The sequence below is a fragment of the Camelus dromedarius genome, chromosome 23, assembly GCF_036321535.1.
Source record: "Camelus dromedarius isolate mCamDro1 chromosome 23, mCamDro1.pat, whole genome shotgun sequence".
In the NCBI taxonomy this organism is placed as follows: Eukaryota; Metazoa; Chordata; class Mammalia; order Artiodactyla; family Camelidae; genus Camelus; species Camelus dromedarius.
Genome location: NC_087458.1, coordinates 6,968,295 through 6,990,871, shown reverse-complemented (window position 1 = coordinate 6,990,871; position 22,577 = coordinate 6,968,295). Strand labels below are relative to the sequence as shown.

Genomic DNA, 22,577 nt, shown 5'->3' with positions numbered 1-22,577 from the left:
CCCCAGCACCTTCTCGGCTCTCACAGGCGGAAGACGGCTAGCTACGCGAGGACGCAGTGGCGTGCGCGGTCTTAGGGGCGGAGCCCCGGGGTGGCTGGGAAGCGACGCAGGACGTGCGTGCGTGCGTACGTGCTCGCTCGCGGTGGCGGCGGCGGATCGGAGAGGCCAGAGCCGGAGACCGAGCTGGGATCGGGCCCCGGGCGGGGGCGGTGCGAGCGGCGCCAAGCCGATCCTGGGGGCGGGGACGGAGCTTGGGCGGGCGGGACTGGAGCGGAGCCCGGGAACGAGGCGGGAGGTCCCAGGGTCTCGGGTTGGGGGGGTGGAGCCGCACTTCGTCGCCGCGGGGGTGCCGGGACTCCGGCCGCAGTGCCGCCGCCATCACGGACTTCCTGTGGGACAAGCGCACGGGCCTCGCCGCCAGAACGGTGAGCGCGCGGGCTGGCGGGCCGCGGGGCCGCGCGGAAAGATGGCGACTGCGGGGCGGGCAGGGATAAGATTGGATTGGGGGGCAAGGAGCCAGGGCCAGATTAGGAGAGGGGAAGGGCTGAGACCTCTGAAGTGGCAGAGGTGAGGAGTAGGAAGATGAAGTGGAAGGTCGATCTGCCTTAGATGTTTTCGGGAAAACCAGTAGGAAAGTTGGGAGGGACCAAAGTAGAAGAGGAGTGATGGAGCAGAGATGGGAGTGGTTCCAGAGACGAGAAAGAGCATAATATCAAAGTTGGACCAAAGTTAGAGAGGGAGAACACAATGCCGTGTCTCTTGGAGGATGTGGCAAGAGTTTGACTCTAAGGGTTAGTACTGGATTTTCTGAGAAAGAGAAAAAAAAAGACAAGTTGAGAAAGTTGTAGGCTGCAGATACTTACGGGGATGGGAGAGAGGAAAGTCTGTGAGGGACTTTGGTAGCAGTACGTATGTGAGAAGATGATGAGATGAAATGTGGCAATGCTAATCAAGGTTGAATTATGTGGGAGAATCTGGTGATTGCATCTTCTTGGTTTCCTACAAGCCCTGATAGGCCAGGAATGAATCAATTACCACCGTCCTCCTCAATTTGAAAATTAGTTCAGAATGGGAGCCAGATGTTGGAGCTTTATCCACACCTAACCCACGCCCTTCCCCAAGACTTATGTCTCTGGGCATATTTAATTCTATTCTCCTTTCCTTTTCTCATCTTCCTGGATTGTGACAGTGATTTCTCTCTGGTTCTTTCCTTGAAGGAAAAAAAGAATTTGTGCACCATGCTATTGCGATTCCAATACCTGGAAGGTGGCCAGCTTTTAGCCAACTAGTGCTGATATTAATTAACAACCAATTATTCTCTACTTCTTAGCATAAAAGGGAGGGGCCGGATGGGAAGCTGACTGCAGTTTGGGGCCTCCTGTATTAAAATCATTCAAGGGGGATTTTTTGCCAGTGATGTGAGAGAAGATTCAGGTAATCCAAGGGGCCAGACTCAGATCCCTGGAACTTGCTTTTATTTGGTATACACTACTATGTGTAGAAACCTGGTAAAACTGGATTCCTACCCTCAGGACATGGATGGTCTAGTTGAGATGAGATCCACTTTCAGTGATTGTAAATATTTGTCACAATAGCGTATACTAAAGCATTGTTCTCTTGCTGTTGAGTTGTGAGGAACTTTCTAGATCTCAGCCAAGGATGAACTGTGGCAGTCTCTATCAGTTACACAGTCTGAGCTGTAATAAGCTTTGGCCCACACCTGAGTATCTTCTTGAAGCCATGTTTGAGGTAAATCAGAGTAGAGCAGTGAGCTGAGTGGGAGGAAGCTTCCTAAATTTTTCAGCCAGCATTAGTAGAATATATACTTTATTAAGAAGGGATTTTGAGAACAGAGGAAAACCAAGGGAGTTGTGGGTGGCCAAAAGAGGTAGAAATAGAAGAGCAGAAGGCAGCTTAACATCTCTGGAGCAGCCAGTCCTTGGAAGAGACTTTTGAAAACTCAGAGCTGCCCCACTATTTCTAATTTTACCTTCCCTTCCAGATGCCTCATCCTCGAAGGTACCACTCTTCAGAGCGAGGCAGCCGGGGGAGTTACCATGAACACTACCGGAGCCGAAAGCATAAGAGACGAAGAAGCCGCTCCTGGTCAAGTAGCAGTGACCGGACTCGGCGGCGCCGGCGGGAAGACAGCTACCACGTCCGTTCCCGGAGGTGAGGCTTCGGGAAGAGAAACCCATACTCGGCCCAGTCGTTTATGTATTCAGCACAGATTTATTGGTTTCATGTTAAGCAACTGGGGGAAGGGGATGGTCAAAATGGATGACAAAATAAGCCATTTACACTGTGGTGTTAAGAGTATTATCGTGGAGAAAGTATATAGTAAGGGGCTGAGGAAGCTTCCCACAGGTTTGGTTGGAGTGGGGCAATGTGTGTAGTTCAGGGAAAACTTCCCAGAGAGGGTGACACCTAAGCTTGTCTAAAAGACAGTGGAGAAGTGTCCTAGACAAAGGAGAGCAAATGCAAAAGACTTGGGGCTAGAGGTAACTAACGAACGAGTTAACAGACAAGACAAATATAGAGCTGCAGAGTTTTAATAACTTAGCAGCATATTCAGTGGGAGGGATGGGTTAGGGATAGTTAGGGAGCAAAGCTAGGTATCAGTTAGGAAAGGCTGGAGAAAGAAGCGGCTCTTTGTTCCATTGCATCACTGGAGGGGAGGAGGAGGCTCTCAGAAGGAGTTGTTCTGCAGATGTCTTTTCAGAGGTTTGGTGACATGCAGGTGTGGGGATCCTCCTCTGTGCTTGGTTACATCACTGCCCTGGGTCTTGGTCCTCTCAGAGTGACTTGAGTGTGTGAGAGCAACTTTTCTAGCATTACTCTTTGTCCTCGGTGAGGGAGGGCCTTGTCACATGGTATGGCAAGGAATGTGGCCTGAACAGATGCACCTAATGGTGTTGTCGTCCAACAGCAGCTATGATGATCGTTCATCAGACCGGAGGGCATATGACCGGCGATACTGTGGCAGCTACAGGCGCAATGACTACAGCCGGGATCGGGGAGAAGCCTACTACGACGCGGACTACCGGCATTCCTACGAATATCATCGGGAGAACAGCAGTTACCGCAGCCAGCGCAGCAGCCGGCGGAAGCATAGACGGCGAAGGCGACGCAGCCGGACATTCAGCCGCTCGTCTTCGGTAAGTGCCAGCCCAGGCCCTTCCTCTCCTTACTCTTCTTCAGCCCTCTGGGACCCCGGTAAGTGAGAAGTATCCTTCTTCTCAGCCAAGCATTGGGGTATGAACACTGAGGTGGGCACTGAGTGTCTACTCTCTTGGAGGCTCTCCGACTCTTGGAGGGCCCTGAATCTGCTTTGGAGATGGATGGGCACAGAGCATTTGTGAACCCCAGTGCCCTCCCTGGCATGCTGGGCTGACTGTATTGGGAGCAGCTCTTCCACCCCAGAGGCTTCCACTTTCTAGTGGGGACCTTGCTTGTGAACTGCCTTTCTCCCCCAAGCCCTGGGCTCCACGGCCCCCTCAGCAGGTGGGCTTGGGTGGGGGCAATGGGAGATCTGTGCCCACCTGGAAGGGCATTGTGTAGAGCATGGGGTTGTGGGTGACATTGGCAACAACACCACTTCTCTGCTCTGCCCGTGCCTCTCCCTGTTCCCGTTTTGGGTTTGGGGACTTGGGTTATGCGCCGCTCTTTCTTCTCACCCCGATCCGCCTTACTGCATCTGACGTGTTCCCTTCCACTGTCCCCCATCATCGTCTGTCCCCCCTGGCTGGGCGCCTGTGACCGGTGACCCCTCCACCACCCACCCCGCCTCCCTCCGGCCCCCGCTCCGACACCTGGCTTGCTCCGACCCCCCCCGCCCCCCGACAGCAGCACAGCAGCCGGAGAGCCAAGAGTGTAGAGGACGACGCTGAGGGCCACCTCATCTACCACGTCGGGGACTGGCTACAAGAGCGATGTACAAGCCAAATCGTAACAATCCTATAGCCTGTAATGGTCCCATAGCCATCCTAACATCCCGAGCCAACCCAAGTCACAGCCTCTTTTGCCTCTTCTCAGTGGTGTTGTTTATCTGGGTGGTTTGAGTTGCTGTTGAGATTGACCTCTGCTGTCCACTTCCAGCTCTCATGGCCCCTGGGTTAAAGGTGGTGGGAATCACGCAGGGGTTTTCTCCTCCTGTGACCATCTGTATCTGTTCCCCCTTCCTTCATCTCCTCACCCCAGGTTGCTGTACCCTTTTTCTTCCAACTCAGCTCATTCCCCACCTTCTCTCCCTCCCTCTCCCCGACCCTGCTCTTTTTCATTTCAGATGAAATCGTAAGCACCCTGGGAGAGGGGACCTTCGGCCGAGTTGTACAGTGTGTTGACCATCGCAGGTAACTGTCAGCCCCCTCTGTACTCCACGTCTGCTAGGTGTAAAGAGGTAGGGAGATTATCTGGGACTTTTTTGCTGATTAGCCAAAGGTAGAATTTCTTAATCCCCTGTTCAGTCTGAGATGTTCTTGAGATTCTACCAAAAGCCTCTTCTGTTATTCTATAGGGGCGGGGCTCGAGTTGCCCTGAAGATCATTAAAAATGTGGAAAAGTACAAGGAAGCAGCTCGACTTGAAATCAACGTGCTGGAGAAAATCAATGAGAAGGACCCTGACAACAAGAAGTAAGCAAGCAAAGGAGTATGTGGGGAGTCTAAGCGGCTCCATCCCTATACAGGAAACCTTCCTGACCTGTGTTAGGCAGGCAGGGGAGTCCTAGACCTTCTCATCCATTCGTCTTTAATTTATCATCTTAGAGCAGTAGAACATTAGGGCAGGAAGGAAGGGCCTGTGTTCTTCTTTAATCCATTCTCCTTGTTTTGAGGGCAAATTGCTCCACAGTTTGGCTCCAGCCCAGGAGGGATATGCCCAGAAATGGCCCTGAGACTGAGAATCAACATTTTCATCAAAAAATTAATTGAGCTTTTAATACCCAGAACTATGCTGAGAAGGCCACAGATATTTATGTGTTAATATTTCTGTTCACACACTTTCCATAATCCAAGTATAGAATAAGACTATTAAAGGCATAATAGACATAAAGATGGGCTCAATGATAGCTGATGGTGAGTGACTTTCAGAGCTGGGAGCTGGGGTCAGGATGTAGGAGTGGCAGTTTGACAATTCGTGATCCACACTGGAGCCTGGTACTTAGCAGCTCCTCAGCAAATACAATTTTTTTCTTTTTAGCTATTTAAAATGTAGGAAAATAGTTTGAAACATGACAGGTAGTACATCTCTTCTTGGATCTGCCAGAAAGGCCATTCCCTAGCTGAACTGAATTTTCTTGGTGATATTAGCTGGCATGTTTTTACACAAGTGTGTGGAATCAGCAGCTATGCAGTCCCTCTATGTTGGAGGGGTGGTGGGCAGAAGGGAGCTCATCAGACATCCCCCTTCCCCCATCTCTCTTCCCAGCCTCTGTGTCCAGATGTTTGACTGGTTTGACTACCATGGCCACATGTGTATCTCCTTTGAGCTTCTGGGCCTTAGCACCTTCGATTTCCTCAAAGACAACAACTACCTGCCCTACCCCATCCACCAAGTGCGCCACATGGCCTACCAGCTGTGCCAGGCCGTCAAGTGTGAGTGGGGCGGGCCGAGGCGGACTCTGGGGCAGCCCCTCCCTCCGTTGGACCTCTTCTGTCTCAGTTGTGCACTGATGAAGCCCCTAAACAGTCAACTTGATTATCTGCAGTTCTTTTATTCACTGTTCTGTTGACATCTCTTCCTCTTCTGACTTAACTCCTCCACTGATGTCCTCACCATCACTGATTGCTTTTACTCCACGTTCAGCCTAGCAGGAGCTGGAAGAAAAAGCATTTGAAATCAAAGCACTTAATTACCTCTTTTTTTTTCCTTCATTCCCCTTCCTTGGGAAAGTGTAAGCCATGCAGCAAGCACAAAGAGACAAAAAGATTCCTCAAGCTAGAAGTTTATATTTGTCTGAGCTGAGATGCTGACTGATCCCAACAAAGCAGGTGGGGGCAGGGAGTAGTGCAGCCAAGGGGCCAGGTAGGGGATCCAGACTAGTACATACTTCCTCTTGAGTCTTCATAACAATACGGTTTCACAGAGCTGAATTCACAGGATGTCAAACACATGTCAAGAGTCAGTACAAAAATGCAACTCGTAGCAAATCATCTTATACATTGTTGAGAGATACATACATATATATCTTACATTAATAAGTATAGGGCTTCTTAGACCAGGCATTTCATTTGGATATAGAACAGAAAGCAGCCTAATGATTGTGGACCTACCTCCTCACCAGCTTTAAGCTAGGTGACCAAGCCTGGGGTCAGCTGGTGCCAGTTAGCCCTGTCCACCTGAACCAGCCCTGACCTGGCCTTCTCCTCTGCAGTCCTCCATGATAACAAGCTGACACATACGGACCTCAAACCTGAAAATATTCTGTTTGTGAATTCAGACTACGAGCTCACCTACAATCTAGAGAAGGTAAGATGGACAAGCTCTGCCCCTTGGCCAGTGCGTGCAGGTGTCCCTGTCACTTGGCCTTTCTCTTAGCCCTTTGTGTCCTGTCTTTTATTTCTTTCTACCACATTTTCTGCTCTGGCTCTGACTGAGTAAAACCAGAGTGCTAGAATAGATTGAAAGGGAGAGATGTAACACTTAAATTGGAAGAGAACTTGGCAAAAGAACCTCTGTTAACTTTCCAAAAGAGTGAAAATGCTTTTAAGGTTCTTAGTTTGGGTTTTCTGTAGAGAGCTCAGCTCCTTTGGCTAACTGGAGATAATGGAGATCTCAGCTAAGGAAGCTCTTTCTCCCTTTGCTACCTGCTATATATTTTCCAAAAGACTATATACCAGTCACGTGGGTATACTCTTCGGATGCAGAGGGGCATGTGTGCTGTTCCATAATTATTCCATATTCCTCTTCCTCTCCCATTCTGCAAGTACTCTGCTCGGTATTCGGGAGGCTGTAAAGCAGGAGATTCTCTGGCGTGTGTGGGAGCAGGCAAGAGATCAGAGGTGCTTTTTAAGGCTCAGGAGCACTTCAGAGAATAGTGGTAGAATCTTGGTTGGTTCATTCTCAATCTCAGTGCAGAGGTTCATTCTCTTCCTGCTTTGCTCCTAGAAGCGAGATGAGCGCAGCGTGAAGAGCACAGCTGTGCGGGTGGTAGACTTTGGCAGTGCCACCTTTGACCATGAACACCATAGTACCATTGTCTCCACTCGCCATTACCGAGCACCAGAGGTCATCCTCGGTAAGGCGGGGAGAACAAGGTGGTTCAAATATGTTGGGGTTGGTGTGGTGGTAAGGATGGGGCCCCCTGAGCCTCATAATACCTTTTCCTTCTCATTCCTACCCAGAGTTGGGCTGGTCACAGCCTTGTGATGTGTGGAGCATAGGCTGCATCATCTTTGAATACTATGTTGGCTTCACCCTCTTCCAAGTAAGTGGTGGGATATCTTATGTGACCACTAGGCACTATCCTACCTGATTTCTCTATCTGCTGAGGACCTGCCTACTCACTCCTCCACACTGCCTATCTTCCTGGTGGCTAGTCCTCAGCATCCCCTCCTGGTTCCATGCTCAGTTTTGTTTTTGTTTCCCAGACCCATGACAACAGAGAACATCTAGCCATGATGGAAAGGATCTTGGGTCCTATCCCCTCCCGGATGATCCGAAAGACAAGGTGAACCTTGAGTGGGAGGGACTTAACCCTTTTCCTCTTCTCTCCACAAAATTGGTCTATATCACATCATTTTCTTTTTTCTTTGACATCTCCCCTCCCCCCAGCTACTCTCAGATGGGGGAATAAGGGAGTTATCCCACAGCAAGAGGAACCTCCTGATTCCTCAACCTCCCCCTTCCCCTCTAGGAAGCAGAAATATTTTTATCGGGGTCGCCTGGATTGGGATGAGAACACGTCAGCTGGACGCTACGTTCGAGAAAACTGCAAACCACTTCGGGTGAGCCGGGCTGGGAATAAATAGTGCCCACCACCCAGAGATTACTTCCTTCTTAAGGTGTTTTGCCCCTGGAGTGCATTTCACAAGCAAAGGGTTAGGAAAGAAGGGGAGGACAACTGAAAGAAGACATCTTTTGTTGGTAGAAGAGAGATAAGAGAGAGTAGTTTTATGGAGGGAATGAGGTTAGACAGCCATGTCTTTCTTGAACCAACCAGAGATGAAAGCAATGTCCTGGATTCTTTAGGTCAGACAGAAAAGAATAAATTACTTTGGAAGAGCTTACATTTTAATGAGGAGCTAAAGAAGATTCATGAAATTGACAAGGATACACAAATAGAACTTTCAAAGACTATGAAGGAATAATTGTGCTAGTAGGAGGGTAGGTTGAGCTGTAACAGCAGAAATGGTCATGGTGTGGTTATGGTGAGGTAGCGTTCTTAATAGTTGCAAGCAGAGCCTTGGTCCTCCAGAATTGAAAGAAAGCTAGGGCCTTGACGAAGAAGGCAGGGTTTATAAAAGGCATCGTGCCTCACCTTTTTCCCAACCTCCACCACCAGCGATATCTGACCTCGGAGGCAGAGGAACACCATCAGCTCTTCGATCTGATTGAAAGCATGCTAGAATATGAACCTGCTAAGCGGCTGACCTTGGGCGAAGCCCTTCAGCACCCTTTCTTCGCCCGCCTTCGGGCTGAGCCACCTAACGCCAAGTTGTGGGACTCCAGTCGGGATATCAGTCGGTGACGATCAGGCCCTGGGCCCCGCTGCGTCTCTAACAGCAGTGGGTGTCCAGTCCAGGACACTGGTGCTTTTTTATACAAGAGAACAGAGCCGGAGCCCACTCTCTCCTGGCTCCCTATGTACCTGTGAATATGTGAAATAGTGTAAATATGAAAGAACTTGTACCTATCGCTTCAACCCCACCTTGTACATAATGCTATTCCATCTCACACTTCCCACCCTCACCTGCCCCTCCACAGTTGAGTTGGATAGGGGCAGGATGAGGTAACCAGGTGGCATCTATCCCATATTTTATAAGGAATTTTGTACAGTCTTTGTGAAATAAAATGACGTGCTTCATCTGACCCCCATCCCTGGAGTTTGAGGTTTGGGGATACTGGGGTGGAGGGATGAGAAGGTTGGCGACCTTTCTGAGTTTGGGTACAATGGGAGTCCCATTTTACCTTCCAACGTTAACCATAGTCAGGCTACCAGTTTATCCCAGGAGAGTAGTGATGGGTGAAATAACATTTCTTGCCAGTTAGAATGGAGAAGAGTTACAAGGTTAGCACTTGTTTGATCTGGAAAGATGAGGGTTGGGAAAGAGGTCTGATTACTATAGCTATTAGTCTGGGCGCCAGGATAGAGGCAGAAATCCAGATTTTAAAACTTGCCTAACTGGGCTTCTAGGAGGCAGTCACCACGGGTCAAAGACATCTCGGAGGACTAGGACAGACGGGGATTCTGACGCTAGGCCTCCTGGGAAGTGTAGTTCGTTGGTTGAAGGAAGTCACGTGGGAAGGGGCGGTGCTTGGCCAGGGCGACTAGGTTGGAGGTGTCACGTGGGGCACTTCCTTCTTTGCCTTTAGCCGAGACGCAGGCGCGACCCGCTGCTGCTGCGGGAATCCTTGTGACCCTTCCGGTCGGTACAACCAATCCGTGCACAGAGAAGCGGGGCGGACCGAGAGGAGCGGAGCGGAGGGAGCTCTGAGAACCACGGCCGCCGCCACTGCCGCGGCAGGGGCGTGGAGGGCAGGGGGCCGGCGGCCCAGGCCGCAGTTGCAAACATGGCTCAAAGCAGAGACGGTGGAAACCCCTTCGCCGAGCCCGGCGAGCTTGACAACCCCTTTCAGGTGACTTGCGCCGGCCTCCTTTGGGTAGCTGGGTTGACTTCTCGATTCTAGAGGGTCGGGCGAACTTGTATTCCCATCGCGACATTTGGTCCGAGGAAGGGCTGCCACGTGGGAGTGACGGTGATTCCAGACCAGTGAGCACCCTGGAGGGGCGGGCCCTGCCCCTTAAGGAGCTGGTACTGGCAGTGTGGGGTGAAGGACTGGGGGCAAATATTGGGACAACAGCGTGGCCCCCAAGTTGCAGTCCTTCGAGCCACGGGCAATTGGAAAGAGACCCCTGTGAGTTCCCCTAGAGGCACGAGGTGCCAGCTGAGCCCCAGCTCTCTGCCCTCAGGACCCAGCCGTGATCCAGCACCGACCCAGCCCGCAGTATGCCACGCTTGATGTCTACAACCCTTTTGAGACCCGGGAGGTGAGATTCTGAAGAGCACAGGAGGGCCAGGAAGGGTAGGGTATGCCAACAAGTCCACTCTCTTGGGGTACACGGGACTTTGCTGCAGGCTTAGCTTCCTGAGAGAGGCCAGTCTTCCGTGGGATGCCTAACCCTTCTGAAGACACCAGGGCCAAGGATCCATCCAGTTGGATCTCTAAACGTTGGTCCTGGGAGGACCTGGAGTCTGGCTTGGCCTGAACCAAGACTTTGTTTAGGGAGGTTTCTTTGGAGAAGAAAAGGAATGGGACTGGTTACAGTTGAGAAGAAAACAAACTATGCTTAGGTGTACAATTAGAAGGCAAGAAATAAAGAAGAATACACCTGTTTGTCTCAGTGGTAAGAATTTTTAAAAGTTAAGGAAGTAGATGAGTATTTGAGTCCTGGCTTAGGAACTCGATGTGAGGGGTAACGAGGGCTGCTGCAGGTCATATAAGAGTTCTCTGATACAAACTTTCTAACACCTGAGGGAGGGGCAGCTGCCTTAGGTAATGAGTTCTAGGTCTAAAGGAATTCAGGCAAACTCTAGATTCCTGTGTTACGAGGGACTAGATGTTCCCTAAGGTCTTTTCCAAACTCCACAGCCGCCACCAACCTATGAGCCTCCTGCCCCTGTTCCGGTAGCTCCCCCCTCGGCTCCCCCATTGCAGTCCTCGAGAAAGCTCAGCCCCACAGAACCCAAGAACTATGGCTCCTACAGCACCCAGGTAAAGGGGATGTGTGGGTAGGAGTTGGGAAGAAAGGCCCGCCCTGTGGTTCAGGACTCACATCTCTCTCTGCTCATACTGGGCAGGCTTCAGCTGCGGCAGCCACAGCTGAGCTGCTCAAGAAGCAGGAGGAGCTCAACCGGAAGGCAGAGGAGTTGGACCGGAGGGAGCGAGAGCTGCAGCATGCTGCCCTCGGGGGCACAGCTAGTAAGTGGATCCCTGGTACACTGGGGGAGGGCATCTGACAGTTGTGAAGCTTCAAAAAAGGCCTAAGAACATGGGCACTGGAGCCAGATTGCTGAGTTTGAATTTGGGCGCTGTCGCTTACTAAGGGTGAGTTTAGGCAAGTTACTTAATCTCAAGTGCCTCAGTTTCCTCACCTGTAAAGTGAAAATAATGTTTGTACCTGTTTGACAGGATTGTTGTGAGGGTTAAACAAGGTCATCTATACAAAGGGCTTGACACAGTGCTTAGAAGTTGTAAGTCATTATAAACACACACAACATTGTAAATCAACTATACTTCAATTTTAAAAAAAACCCACTATTAATGTTAGTTTTGCTACTTACCCTTGTCTCCTTGAACCCAGAATTGGAAATAGAAGAGAGGGCCTGAGGGTAGAAGGAAAGGGGGGTAATTTTTTGGCCTCTGTCTCACTTGTGGGGTCCTCCTGCTCTCTTTGTGCCTTACAGCTCGACAGAACAATTGGCCCCCTCTACCTTCTTTTTGCCCAGTTCAGCCCTGCTTTTTCCAGGACATCTCCATGGAGATTCCCCAAGAATTTCAGAAGACAGTATCCACTATGTACTACCTCTGGATGTGTGAGTAGTGAGAAGCCTTTTTAAAGGAAAAGTACAAGTAGTAACTTGTATATCTTTTCTTCCCTGGAGCCCACTCACCTAGAACTAGACACTTCACCTTTCCTCAGTATTTGAGTTTAAGGCTAATTTCTCCAGGATCTTCCAGTATTACTCCTTCTATAGTATTTAGAACTTACTCTTCAGCCTTCTGGGAAATGTATGTTCTTATCCTCTCCCCCTTTCCCTCATCCTCTGGTATAACTGTATACTAAATCCTTTAAATGTCTAAACAAAGGGGATCACATGTGATTGAGACGTGCTAGTTCTGTCTCCCCTGTTGAGTTGAGTTGAGGGTCCTGTGAAGGCAGAAGGCTGCCGCCTTTTCCTTATTCTGCCACATCTGGTGAGGGTGGTGGGGTGGCTTCTGTGGGAAGAAGCTTTTACTGACCCATTGTCCTTTCCCTCCGACCCTTAGGCAGCACTCTGGCTCTTCTCCTGAATTTCCTTGCCTGCCTGGCCAGCTTCTGTGTGGAGACCAGCAATGGCTCAGGCTTTGGGCTCTCTATCCTCTGGATCCTCCTTTTCACTCCCTGCTCCTTTGTCTGCTGGTACCGCCCCATGTATAAGGCTTTCCGGTAAGAAGAGGAGGTGGGGATGATGGCGGGGAGGGGACTTGGATGGGTTCCATTTGGCTCCTCCAGCCCTCATTCTAATCCTACCCTTCCTATCCTTTCTCCTTGCAGGAGTGACAGTTCATTCAATTTCTTCGTTTTCTTCTTCATTTTCTTCGTTCAGGATGTGCTGTTTGTCCTCCAGGCCATTGGCATCCCAGGTTGGGGGTTCAGGTCTGTGAGGCTGCCATTTGCCTTCACTCCTTCCTCCTGCTCCTCTAGTCCAAGTCAGCACTGGATACCGACGTAGGAGTTGTTCAGAAAAAGGAAACGTGATTTTTATCCTTGGCAGGTGCTAGTTTAAGAAAGACAGGACATACTCCAGGATAGAGAGAGCACAGATGGAACCCTAGACAGGCATAGATTAGGGGAAAGATGGCTGCATATGGTCAATCTGAGAAGGCTTCCTGGAGAAGGCATATGTAACCAATGGTTGAAGAAGAGGGAGAATCCTCAACAGAAAGGTCTGTTTGGCGTCAGGATGTCTGGAGGAGCTTGGAGAGCTAGAAGCCAGTGGTTCAGAAGCTGGGATTGAACCATGAATAGAACAGATGTAGTTTGGGTTTGTGGTGCATGGAAAGCTGCCAGACTGATTAGGGAAACGGCCCTTGGTGGAATGGGTGGGAATAGGGCATGTTTGCGACATGTGAAGAAGCTGGAAGGACAGAGACCCAGCTGTGAGCAGCCCCTCATCACTTCCATATACTTTCCCCTCCTAACAGTGGCTGGATCTCTGCTCTGGTGGTGCTGAAGACCAACACGGCTGTAGCTGTGCTCATGCTGCTGGTTGCCCTGTTCTTCACTGGCATTGCTGTGCTGGGCATTGTGATGCTAAAGCGGGTGAGGGGTTGTGTTGAAGGTGGGGCCAGGAGAGTGAGATCATATGTCCCTAGGGGCCTGAGTGGAACATTCAGGAGCAACTGGGGAGGGCCAAGCTGATGGATGGGTTCTCAGCTAATGGGCCTCTGGCGGGAGGTGGGTGTTCTGTGGGAGGGTGTGTGTGTGTGTGTGTGTGTGTGTGTGTGTGTGTGTGTGTGTGTGTGTGTGTGTGTGTGTGTGTGTGTGTGTGTGTGTGTGTGTGTGTGTGTGTGTGTGTGTGTGTGTGTGTGTGTGTGTGTGTGTGTGTGTGTGTGTGTGTGTGTGTGTGTGTGTGTGTGTGTGTGTGTGTGTGTCTGTGTCTGTGTCTGTGTCTGTATGCTGGGAGGGAGCCAAGAAGAAAAAGCTAGAGCCGCAGGCTGGTGAGTGGTGGTGATGGTGATGGTGATGGTGTTAGATTGGAGCTGGCAACAGTGGCCGGAATATGCTGTAAAGTCTGTGCCTTCTCTACCTGCAGATCCACTCCTTGTATCGCCGCACAGGTGCCAGCTTTCAGAAGGCCCAACAAGAATTTGCTGCTGGTGTCTTCTCTAACCCTGCGGTCAGAACCGCAGCTGCCAATGCAGCCGCTGGGGCTGCCGAGAATGCCTTCCGGGCCCCATGACCCCTGACTGGGATGCTCTGGCCCTGCCACTTGAGGGAGCTGACTTAGCCCCCATCCCTGAGGTCTCTGGGATTTGGTGAGATGTCACAGCTTGACGTCTCCGCTATAGTGCCCCCAATCCCACAGCTGTGACTGCTGAACCTGACTTACAGGTGTAGGGAGTCCCACTGTGACCCAGTCACTGCTTCCCTCCCATAAGGCCACACTGCTGCCACCCCTACACACCCCAACCCAGCTTCCCTCTGCTGTGCCAAGGCTGTTGCTTCGGTTATTTAAATAAAAAGAAAGTGGAACTGGAAATCCCTGTTTCTGGAGTTTTAATCGGAAGAGAAAGTGGAGGGGACTGGAGTGGAAGCAGAATGTGGACTCCAGAGGGAAGGCCGGGTCTGTCCTTAGTGCCGTTGGGAGCAGGGCAGCAGAGCCCGCTGGCTGGCGTAGGAAGAGGGAGGGAAGTCCACGGTTGGGCGTGGAATTGTGGATCTGCCAGGGAGCTCAGCTCCCCACCCCTCTCCGTTAGTGAAAAAGACGCTGCCTCTGCTGGGTACTTAGCCGGGGCCCAGAGGCCTGAGAGGCTGGGCAGGGCTGAAGTGAGCGCCAAAACTGTTAGCCCGGACTTGGGTCCGGGGAGAGGCAGGGACCCAAGCTGCTCACGGGATAGGCCGCGGCGACCGGCTGACCCTACGGACGGTTCCCGCCCTCCTCCTCCCACACGATCTTCTGCCGGGACTGCAGCTCCCAGAGTGCGCCGCGCGCCGGCCCTCGCGCCACGCCCCTCCTCCCGCACCGTCCCATCCCCATCCCCCGCGTCCAGTCCCGGACCTGCTGCAGCCCGAGCTGGGCGAGCGGGAGCATGGTGGGGAGGGGAGCGGGGCTGACGACCCAGGAGACGGCGCCGCCGCAGCCTCTCCCCACCAGGCGGCCTCGGATCCCACTGGACACTCTGAGGGCACACCGACCGCGCCTCTAGAGTCACCCCACGCCGATCCTCCCCTCTACTCTAGACTTTTTTCCCATCCTTCTTGCCTTTACCCTTCCCACCCTTCCCTGGGTTCCGGACCGCCGCCCTCACTTCACTCCTGGACCGGCCCTTCTCGGCGCCCCTTTTCCCTAGGGAGATGCAATGAGCCGGTGCCCCCGCGTCCTCATCGCCATCCCGGGCACGGTGCCCGTCCAGTGCCCGTGGTGGAGAGGGAGCACTCCGCGGCCCCTCCGTGACGCCCCTCCCTTGGGCGCCTCCTCAGCTGGAGTCCCTGGGCCATGCCCCAGGGGACTCAGGGAGGAGGTGGGCTCTAGAGCGAGAGGGGTGGAGAGGAGAAAGGACGGGGCCTTGGGCGCCTCTGAGATGCTCCCAAGCACCAGGGAGAGCCGAGCGAGGCGCAGACAACCGGGCGGCAGGCATGATGCCCTCGCCTAGTGACTCCAGCCGCTCGCTGACTAGCAGGCCCAGCACCCGGGGCCTTACCCACCTCCGCCTCCACAGACCCTGGCTGCAGGCCCTGCTCACCCTGGGGCTGGCTCAGGTGCTCCTGGGCATCCTGGTGGTCACCTTCAGCATGGTGGCCTCCTCCGTCACCACCACCGAGAGCGTCAAGAGGTCCTGCCCGTCTTGGGCTGGATTCTCGGTGAGTTGGGTGCACAGTTGTTGGGTGGGGGAGTATCCTTGGGCCCCACCCCTCCACACCAGCTGCCAGTCCAAATCCTGGCTTCTCCTGTCTCCTCGTCCTCTTCCTCTTTACAGAGCTGGGTGCACCCCGTGGTGAGGGGCTCACTCAGGTGCCTCCCCTGCCAGGCTGAGCCTGTGCTCACTCTGTCCCCAGCTGGCGTTTTCCGGGGTGGTTGGCATTGTGTCCTGGAAGCGGCCGTTCACTCTAGTGGTATGTGCTAGGGTCTGGTGCCCACTGGGAGGCAGGTGCCCAGCACCTGAGGGGGTGCCCATTTATGCCCTCAAGAAGGGAATTGGCTTTCCCGTTCACACTGGCCAGGCATAAATGTCTGTGAAGGAGGGTGGCTCCATCTACAGTAGAGGCTACCCCTGGGGTCCCAGCCCTAAGTCTGTGCCTTATTTCCACCAGATCTCCTTCTTCTCCTTGCTTTCGGTGCTCTGTGTCATGCTCAGCATGGCTGGCTCTGTTCTCTCCTGTAAAAATGCTCAGCTGGCCCGAGACTTCCGAGAGTGCTCCTTGGTGAGATTTGAAGAGGGAGAGCCTGAGAGCACTGGTTGGGGGAGGTGTGCAGGACACCTGGGTTGGTCCTGTTTCAGGCTGCCTCACCCTTCTCACTCCCACTCAGGACGGAAAGGTCTGTGTGTGCTGCCCCCCTGTTCCTCTTCTCCGGCCCTGTCCAGAGTCTGGGCAGGAATTGAAACTTGCCCCTAACTCTACCTGTGATGAAGCCCGAGGGGCCCTCAAGGTGAGCATACCCCCGCACCTCCACCATTCCTTCCTCTCCCACCATCCTCCTGGTTATAACCCTTGGGTCCCCTCCTGAGGTCCTCACAGGCCTAGAGTATGTGGGCTTTACCTAACCCCAGGCCCCTCTCACATCCCTCTTCCTCTCTCTCGCTTCCCCAGAACTTGCTCTTTAGTGTCTGTGGGCTCACCATTTGTGCCGCCATAATCTGTACCCTCTCTGCTATTGTCTGCTGCATCCAAATCTTCTCCCTGGACCTTGTGCACACGGTGAGTGGGGAGGGGTCAAGGCCCCGAAGATACGATGAGGGCAGGGGTGAGTGTGCTGGATCTGGGCTTGAGGGGCGATGGCTACAGTGCTGGCTTCTGAGCACCAGGGACTGTGGGTCACCTCTTAGGCATGTCTATTGCAGGGATGTTTGGGGGGATTCCAAAACAGAGGGTGAGGAGGGGAATGACAGGGAGTAAGAAAAGTTTGTGATGCAAGTCTGGGGCATTGGAGAGTAGAACTAAAAGTTGGGAGGAGTCAAGAATGTCTTGGATGAGGGGTGGGAATAAGGGGTTGATGTTCTGGGAGGGACAGAGGACAGATAGCAATTCTGGGTGCAGAAGGGTCCATAAAGAGGAGGAATTTCTAGATGCATAGGGCCAGAGCTGGAGGTCCTTCCTGGATGGGGGTGGGGCCAGAAAACATAGATGAGACAGGAGTTTGGGAGCCAGGGAGCTGTATTCCCAGAAACCAGGCTTGCTGACCTGCTTACTCCTCAGCAGCTGGCCCCTGAGCGCTCAGTCTCAGGCCCTCTGGGGCCTCTGGGCTGTGCATCCTCGCCCCCAGCCCCACTCCTACACACCATGCTGGACTTGGAGGAATTTGTACCGCCTGTGCCCCCACCACCCTACTATCCCCCAGAGTACACCTGCAGCTCAGAAACAGATGCACAGAGGTAAGGCCTGGCAGAATCCTGTTGGGGAAACTAAGGAAGGGGACTGGGGTTGCAGCTGGATTGGTAGGGAGGGCTCTTTGCAGAGTAGGAGTTTTATTTCAGGCTTTAACTCTCTCCCTCATCCTGCCAGCATTACCTACAATGGCTCCATGGACAGCCCGGTGCCCTTGTACCCTACTGATTGCCCCCCTTCTTATGAGGCCGTCATGGGGCTACGAGGAGACAGCCAGGTGAGAGCAGGGCTTGGTGTGGGCTGGGGAGCCGGGGATAGAGCCTACAAAGCTGAGTGAGCTGCAGTCACTGGATAAAGATAATACTAGTTCTCGTGATCTGTATAGTAAGAGAATATCCACTGTCATCTTTGATCTGCCCTCGAGCCTGGTAAGATGGGTGGGGCAAGACCTATTATTTCCATTTTACAGCTGTGGAAACTGAGGCCCATATAAGTGACGTGGACAAAGTGACAAAGCTGGCCTGGAATCTAGGTCTCCAGAGCTCTGTCCAGCATATGGGGTGGCCATATCAGCCTGTATGGCTGGACCCTTGACCCCTGTGTCTTCTGCAGGCCACTCTGTTTGATCCTCAGCTTCACGATGGCTCCTGTATCTGCGAGCGAGTGGCCTCCATTGTTGATGGTAAGTAGAAAGTGGGGAGGGTGGACCAGGGCCGCGATGCCTGGGATTGCAGGGCTGGGTGGGGGCAAAGAGGGAGAGACGAGCATGAGTTGGTTGAGGGACAGCGATGGCTGAGATTTCTTGGAATTCTGGACGTGCCTATCTCCTTGGAGATAAAGCTAGAGGCAGGGTGGCCCCCTAGAGGCTGGGCCTGAGAAAAGAGGAACCACCTGGGCCTGGCCAGACTGGTGCTACCCAGCAGCCCCTGCCGTCCACAGTGTCCATGGACAGCGGGTCTCTGGTGCTGTCAGCCATCGGTGACCTCCCCGGGGGCTCCAGCCCGTCGGAGGACTCGTGCCTGCTGGAGCTGCAGGGCTCCGTACGCTCCGTTGACTACGTGCTCTTCCGCTCTATTCAGCGTAGCCGTGCCGGCTACTGCCTCAGCCTGGACTGCGGCCTCCGGGGCCCCTTTGAAGACAGCCCCCTGCCCCGGCGGCCCCCGAGGGCTGCCCGCTCCTACTCCTGCTCCGCCCCCGAGGCCCCACCCCCACTGGGTGCCCCCACAGCTGCCCGCAGCTGCCACCGGCTGGAGGGCTGGCCGCCCTGGGTGGGGCCCTGCTTCCCGGAGCTGAGGCGGCGGGTCCCCAGGGGAGGCAGCCGGCCAGCTGCGGCCCCTCCCCCGCGAGCCCCCGCTCGCCGCTTCAGCGACAGCTCAGGTTCCCTCACCCCACCGGGGCACCGGCCTCCTCACCCAGCTCCCCCGCCACCGCTGCTGCTGCTGCCACGGTCCCACAGTGACCCGGGCATCACCACCTCCAGCGACACCGGTGAGCCCCCACCACAAGATCTGGGAGAGGGCCAACCTTTGGAGTTAGAGGGCCAGTGATGCCCGCTAGGATTTGGGACATTGTGGAGGTCCCTGAGGAGGAAAAAAAGGTGAAACTCCTGCAGTAGACACTTCTTAAGTCACCTTCTAGAAACACATCAATAGCCTAGTGGCTAAAAGTAAAGGATTTGGCTTTTGGAACCCAATCCCACAGCTCCCAGCTTGGGCTAGTTACCTCCCCTCTCCAAGCCTCAGTTTCTCACCTGTAAAACAGGTATAATAATAGTACCTCAACCACAGGAGAGATGCAGGTCAAATGCCTGGCACTGGCACAGAAGTGCTCACCATTACCATTATGTGCCAGGGAGGAGGCAGCAGTGAATGATAGCGCCTTAGTCCCTGTCTTGGTGGATTGTATCATCTAGTTGCTGGCAGAGGTGGGCAGAGATGATGCCCCCTTGGTTGGGACTGGAGTGTGAGAGCTGCGCTTAAGTTCTCAGGAGGGCTGCGAGAGGAGTGGGCGTGTCTACTGAGCCCTCCCACTTAGTCCCTGTCTCCCTCTCCTTCCCAGCTGATTTCAGGGACCTTTATACCAAAGTGCTTGAGGAAGAAGCTGCTTCCGTTTCCTCTGCAGACACAGGTCAGCCCTGTGGTTGGTAGGGGAGTGCTGCCTGGCCTTCTCTGCACCTCCCATTCCACCTGTTCTCCCTCTTTCTCTTTCCAGGGCTCTGCTCTGAAGCCTGCCTCTTCCGTCTAGCCCGCTGCCCTTCCCCCAAGTTGCTACGTGCTCGCTCAGCCGAGAAAAGGCGCCCTGTGCCCGCCTTCCGGAAGGTCCCCCTGCCCTCGGGCCCTGCACCTGCTCACTCCCTGGGGGACCTGAAGGGCAGCTGGCCAGGCCGGGGCTTGGTCACTCGTTTCCTCCAGATGTCCAGGAAGGCCCCGGACCCCAATGGGAATGGAGCCCACGGGCATAAGCAGGTAGTTATGGAAGCCAGGGAAGACACCCAGAAAAGCCTGGAGCTGCAGGTCAGGCCACATTGATGCTCTCTCCTGTGGCCCCATCTAGGTGCCCCGGAGCCCGTGGGGCCGGCCAGGCCGAGAGAGCCTCCATCTTCGCAGCTGTGGTGACCTTAGCTCTGGCTCCTCCCTGAGGCGCCTCCTGTCTGCCAGGAGGCTGGAGCGTGGTACCCGCCCCCACAGCCTCAGCCTCAATGGGGGCAGCCGGGAGACTGGGCTCTGACCTGGGCATCCTGCCACACTGAACAGATCCAGATGAACGCTGGGGCCACAGGCATCAGCTGGTTGGGACCAGCAGCCCCCAGCACTCCCTTGCACTGGCTGACACAAAAAGAAACCTGCTGAACACCCCCAAAAGTATCCCTTTCCTTCCTACCTCTACGGGCTCCTGCTGCTTGCCTCTGCCCCTCTGGCCTGGGAGAGCTTCTGTCCTGTGCTGCATGGGTATTCAGGCTGTGGGGGAAGATGCCCCTGCTTAAAGCACTGGAGGAGGAAGAATAAAGTCCTGTTCCCTCAGCATGAGAGTAACTCTTCACTGGTTCACCAGGGGCCCTGTGGCCAGGGCAAAGGCATGTCCCAGGTCTTTAAACATAAGGGGCTGTGTGCCTGTGCCGTGGGGTGGTGAGGCATGAAGAGTCAGAAAAATCTGGGTGGCCTCTCAGCTCTGCCACCACTAGCTGCATGACTTTGGGCAAGTTATTTAACCTGAATTGCCTAATCCGTACAACATTGTGAGGACAAATGTTTGTAAAGCTCTTAACACACTGAGTAAGACTTCAATAAATTTCAATTTTCCCTTCTCTTCTGGATCATTCTTTTTCACCACTGAAATCTGTTCTAGCATTGCTCATAGTTACAAAAACTCTCAAGACACTGGTATTTATATCCAGCTTCCACGTGGTATCTCTGCCCCTTTTCATAGGCAGACATTTTCTCTCTTCCTTCCACTTCCTGAACATCCATTCTCTCCCGGCCCATTCCCATCAGGCTCCTTCCCCTCCCTCTCCCCAGGCACTGCTCTTGACAAAGTTTTCAGTAACCAAAGACCCAGTGGCCATTTCTCTGCCTGCATTTCATTTGACCTCTAAGAAACAGATAATCAGCCTCTTTTCTCTTGAATTTTTCCGCTTTTTTGTCTTTGAAGACATCATGCTTTCCTGTTTTTCCTTCTGCTCTACCATGTTGGTATCATTTGCCAACTTTCACACCTCTGTTGGACTGCTCAGCACTGGAGGGCCCCAGGGCTCTCCCCTTGGCCTTCTCTTTTCTACCCCACTCTGTGATAGGTGGCCCTATCACGATACCTGGCTTTAAATGCCATCTATGTGTTGGTGGATAACTCTCTTCTTGACCTCTCTATGAGCTCCAACCTCCAGTTTGACATCTCTGCTTGGATGTTTAATGGGTGTCTTGGACTCAGTGTGGACACAACTGAACTCTTGATTCCCACTCCCAGCACCTGTTCCTCTTCCAGTGTTGACATCTCAATAAGTAGCACCAGCACTCAACCAGATGCACAGTCCATAAGCTTGGGGATCACCCTGATTTCTTCTTTTCCCTCATCCAACACATCCAATCCTATTCTGAATTTCATCCATCTCTCATCAGTTACCTAGCCCAAGTCACCACTACCCTCTCTCCCAGCCTCTGAATTAATCTATTTCCATTCTTCCTATAATCCACTCTCCACTCAGCAAAGTGATAAGAAACCATGTCACATTAAAGTTCTGCTGAAATCTAATGTCTTTCCATTGTATTTATTTATTTACTTATTTCTTTTAAAATAATTTCAACTTTTTATGGGGGGTGGTAATTAGGGTTTGTTTTATTTTGGTGGAGGTACTGGGGATTGAACCCAGGACCTCGTGCATGCTAAGCATGCGCTCTACCACTGAGCTCTACCCTCCCCCTTCCCATGGCATTTAGAATAATCGCCAAACTCCTTATGAGACTGGTCAGGTATAACCTGATCCACTCTCTGCTCCAGCCGAAGTGCCTTGGACCTTTGCACCAGCTAGCTCTTCACCAAAACATTGTGTCCTATAGCTGTTGCCTTTGCCTAATTCAGGTCTTAGTTCCGGTCACACCTTGTTGAGCACTCCTCATTCTATTATGCCACCATGTTGTTTTGAATACTTATCACTATCTAAAATTATCTTGTTTTTGTTTGTGTCCTCCCATGGAACGCAGGATCCACAGAGCAGGGACTTGTTCATCGCACTGGGTCTAACAGTAGGTCCTCAACAAACTCATTAAGTTACTAAAGGCAGAGTGAGGCCTCGTAAACAGCTTCGGAACCTACGATTTTGGAGATAACCGTGTGGCCCTACAGGAAAGGAAGAGGGTAGGGAGGGGCACTACCCATAGATGGCGTCAGGCTGCAAGGCTTCTTGAATAATTCACCACCATAACAACGCAGCCTCAGGAAGGGTTAGGGCGCGGCCTGCCAGAACGACAAGATGAGGTAGGAGGGAGTGGAGATAGGGTTCCCAACGGGGCAATTTCCGGGCACTGAATGTTCCCTATCCCGAGGCTCCCACAGGAGGAAACTCAAGAATGCAACTCAGCTTCCGTGAGCTGGACTCATTGACGGAATTCAATCTACCCCCACCCATTAGGGTCGGCTCGCGAGTGCACACCGAGGCGCATGCGCGCCTTTCGCTTCCCGCGCCCTCTTTTCGCGTAGACCTCCGAATACGCTTGTGCCCCATTTGGGCTACAGCTGGTCCACGGAAACAGTCCGTCCCTAGCACGGCCAATAAGACGTGCAGAAAGCACCTGCGTCCCGCCTCCTGACGATTGGAAGCGTTGAGGGGTGTCTCCCTTCCCTAGCGAGGCTCCGCCCCGCCCCGCCCCGCCGGCCTTATGCGTCTCGCGGCTGCT

The 22,577-nt window shown here is 53.1% G+C and overlaps 3 protein-coding genes and 1 long non-coding RNA gene across 10 annotated transcripts; 3 read left to right on the top strand and 1 right to left on the bottom strand.

The window, feature by feature from the left end:
• Window positions 1-126: 126 nt before the first annotated feature.
• Window positions 127-9,029, top strand: CLK2 (CDC like kinase 2). 4 transcript variants are annotated; one of them, XM_064477820.1, is made up of 13 exons: window positions 127-425; window positions 2,003-2,172; window positions 2,930-3,158; window positions 3,847-3,934; window positions 4,286-4,352; window positions 4,517-4,633; window positions 5,427-5,593; window positions 6,373-6,467; window positions 7,107-7,236; window positions 7,343-7,425; window positions 7,589-7,668; window positions 7,855-7,945; window positions 8,503-9,029. In XM_064477820.1, exons 2-13 carry the CDS (start codon window positions 2,003-2,005, stop codon window positions 8,686-8,688), a joined length of 1,503 nt encoding a protein of 500 aa, XP_064333890.1. In that variant the 5' UTR covers window positions 127-425; the 3' UTR covers window positions 8,689-9,029. The 4 variants fall into 4 exon arrangements, with proteins under 4 accessions (XP_064333890.1, XP_064333892.1, XP_064333891.1 ...); XM_064477822.1 differs by having other exon boundaries at window positions 144-425; window positions 2,933-3,158; window positions 3,850-3,934; XM_064477821.1 differs by having other exon boundaries at window positions 145-425; window positions 2,933-3,158.
• Window positions 5,754-15,468, bottom strand: LOC116148119 (uncharacterized). The gene is made up of 3 exons (XR_004131626.2): window positions 15,390-15,468; window positions 6,836-7,102; window positions 5,754-5,815 (listed from the first exon to the last, which is right to left on the bottom strand). It is a non-coding gene; the product is annotated as an uncharacterized LOC116148119 (long non-coding RNA).
• SCAMP3 (secretory carrier membrane protein 3) lies at window positions 9,514-14,185 on the top strand. The gene is made up of 9 exons (XM_010979790.3): window positions 9,514-9,797; window positions 10,132-10,209; window positions 10,812-10,934; window positions 11,021-11,141; window positions 11,627-11,755; window positions 12,210-12,369; window positions 12,478-12,579; window positions 13,128-13,245; window positions 13,739-14,185. The coding sequence occupies exons 1-9, from the start codon at window positions 9,732-9,734 to the stop codon at window positions 13,883-13,885; spliced, it is 1,044 nt and encodes a 347-aa protein (XP_010978092.1). The 5' UTR covers window positions 9,514-9,731; the 3' UTR covers window positions 13,886-14,185.
• ENTREP3 (endosomal transmembrane epsin interactor 3) lies at window positions 14,681-20,210 on the top strand. 4 transcript variants are annotated; one of them, XM_031436135.2, is made up of 12 exons: window positions 14,681-15,507; window positions 15,703-15,759; window positions 15,958-16,068; window positions 16,175-16,294; window positions 16,456-16,563; window positions 17,065-17,237; window positions 17,368-17,467; window positions 17,803-17,872; window positions 18,130-18,678; window positions 19,249-19,317; window positions 19,402-19,655; window positions 19,744-20,210. In XM_031436135.2, the coding sequence occupies exons 1-12, from the start codon at window positions 15,283-15,285 to the stop codon at window positions 19,915-19,917; spliced, it is 2,010 nt and encodes a 669-aa protein (XP_031291995.1). In that variant the 5' UTR covers window positions 14,681-15,282; the 3' UTR covers window positions 19,918-20,210. The 4 variants fall into 4 exon arrangements, with proteins under 4 accessions (XP_031291995.1, XP_031291994.1, XP_031291996.1 ...); XM_031436134.2 differs by having other exon boundaries at window positions 17,062-17,237; XM_031436136.2 differs by lacking the exon at window positions 15,703-15,759 and having other exon boundaries at window positions 17,062-17,237.
• The last annotated feature ends 2,367 nt before the right edge of the window (window positions 20,211-22,577 follow it).

What these genes read in the sequence shown, in the direction of transcription:
- ENTREP3 (XM_031436134.2), top strand. Translation starts at nt 15,283, where the DNA reads ATGATGCCCTCGCCTAGTGACTCCAGCCGCTCGCTGACTAGCAGGCCC. An exon ending in TCAGAAACAGATGCACAGAG is followed by an intron (nt 17,238 to 17,367) that starts GTAAGGCCTGGC and finishes TCATCCTGCCAG; the next exon opens with CATTACCTACAATGGCTCCA. An exon ending in GGCTACGAGGAGACAGCCAG is followed by an intron (nt 17,468 to 17,802) that starts GTGAGAGCAGGG and finishes TGTCTTCTGCAG; the next exon opens with GCCACTCTGTTTGATCCTCA.
- CLK2 (XM_064477820.1), top strand. Translation starts at nt 2,003, where the DNA reads ATGCCTCATCCTCGAAGGTACCACTCTTCAGAGCGAGGCAGCCGGGGG. An exon ending in GCTGTGCCAGGCCGTCAAGT is followed by an intron (nt 5,594 to 6,372) that starts GTGAGTGGGGCG and finishes TCTCCTCTGCAG; the next exon opens with TCCTCCATGATAACAAGCTG. An exon ending in TTGGCTTCACCCTCTTCCAA is followed by an intron (nt 7,426 to 7,588) that starts GTAAGTGGTGGG and finishes TTTGTTTCCCAG; the next exon opens with ACCCATGACAACAGAGAACA.
- SCAMP3 (XM_010979790.3), top strand. Translation starts at nt 9,732, where the DNA reads ATGGCTCAAAGCAGAGACGGTGGAAACCCCTTCGCCGAGCCCGGCGAG. An exon ending in AGCTTGACAACCCCTTTCAG is followed by an intron (nt 9,798 to 10,131) that starts GTGACTTGCGCC and finishes CTCTGCCCTCAG; the next exon opens with GACCCAGCCGTGATCCAGCA. An exon ending in TGCCCTCGGGGGCACAGCTA is followed by an intron (nt 11,142 to 11,626) that starts GTAAGTGGATCC and finishes TGTGCCTTACAG; the next exon opens with CTCGACAGAACAATTGGCCC.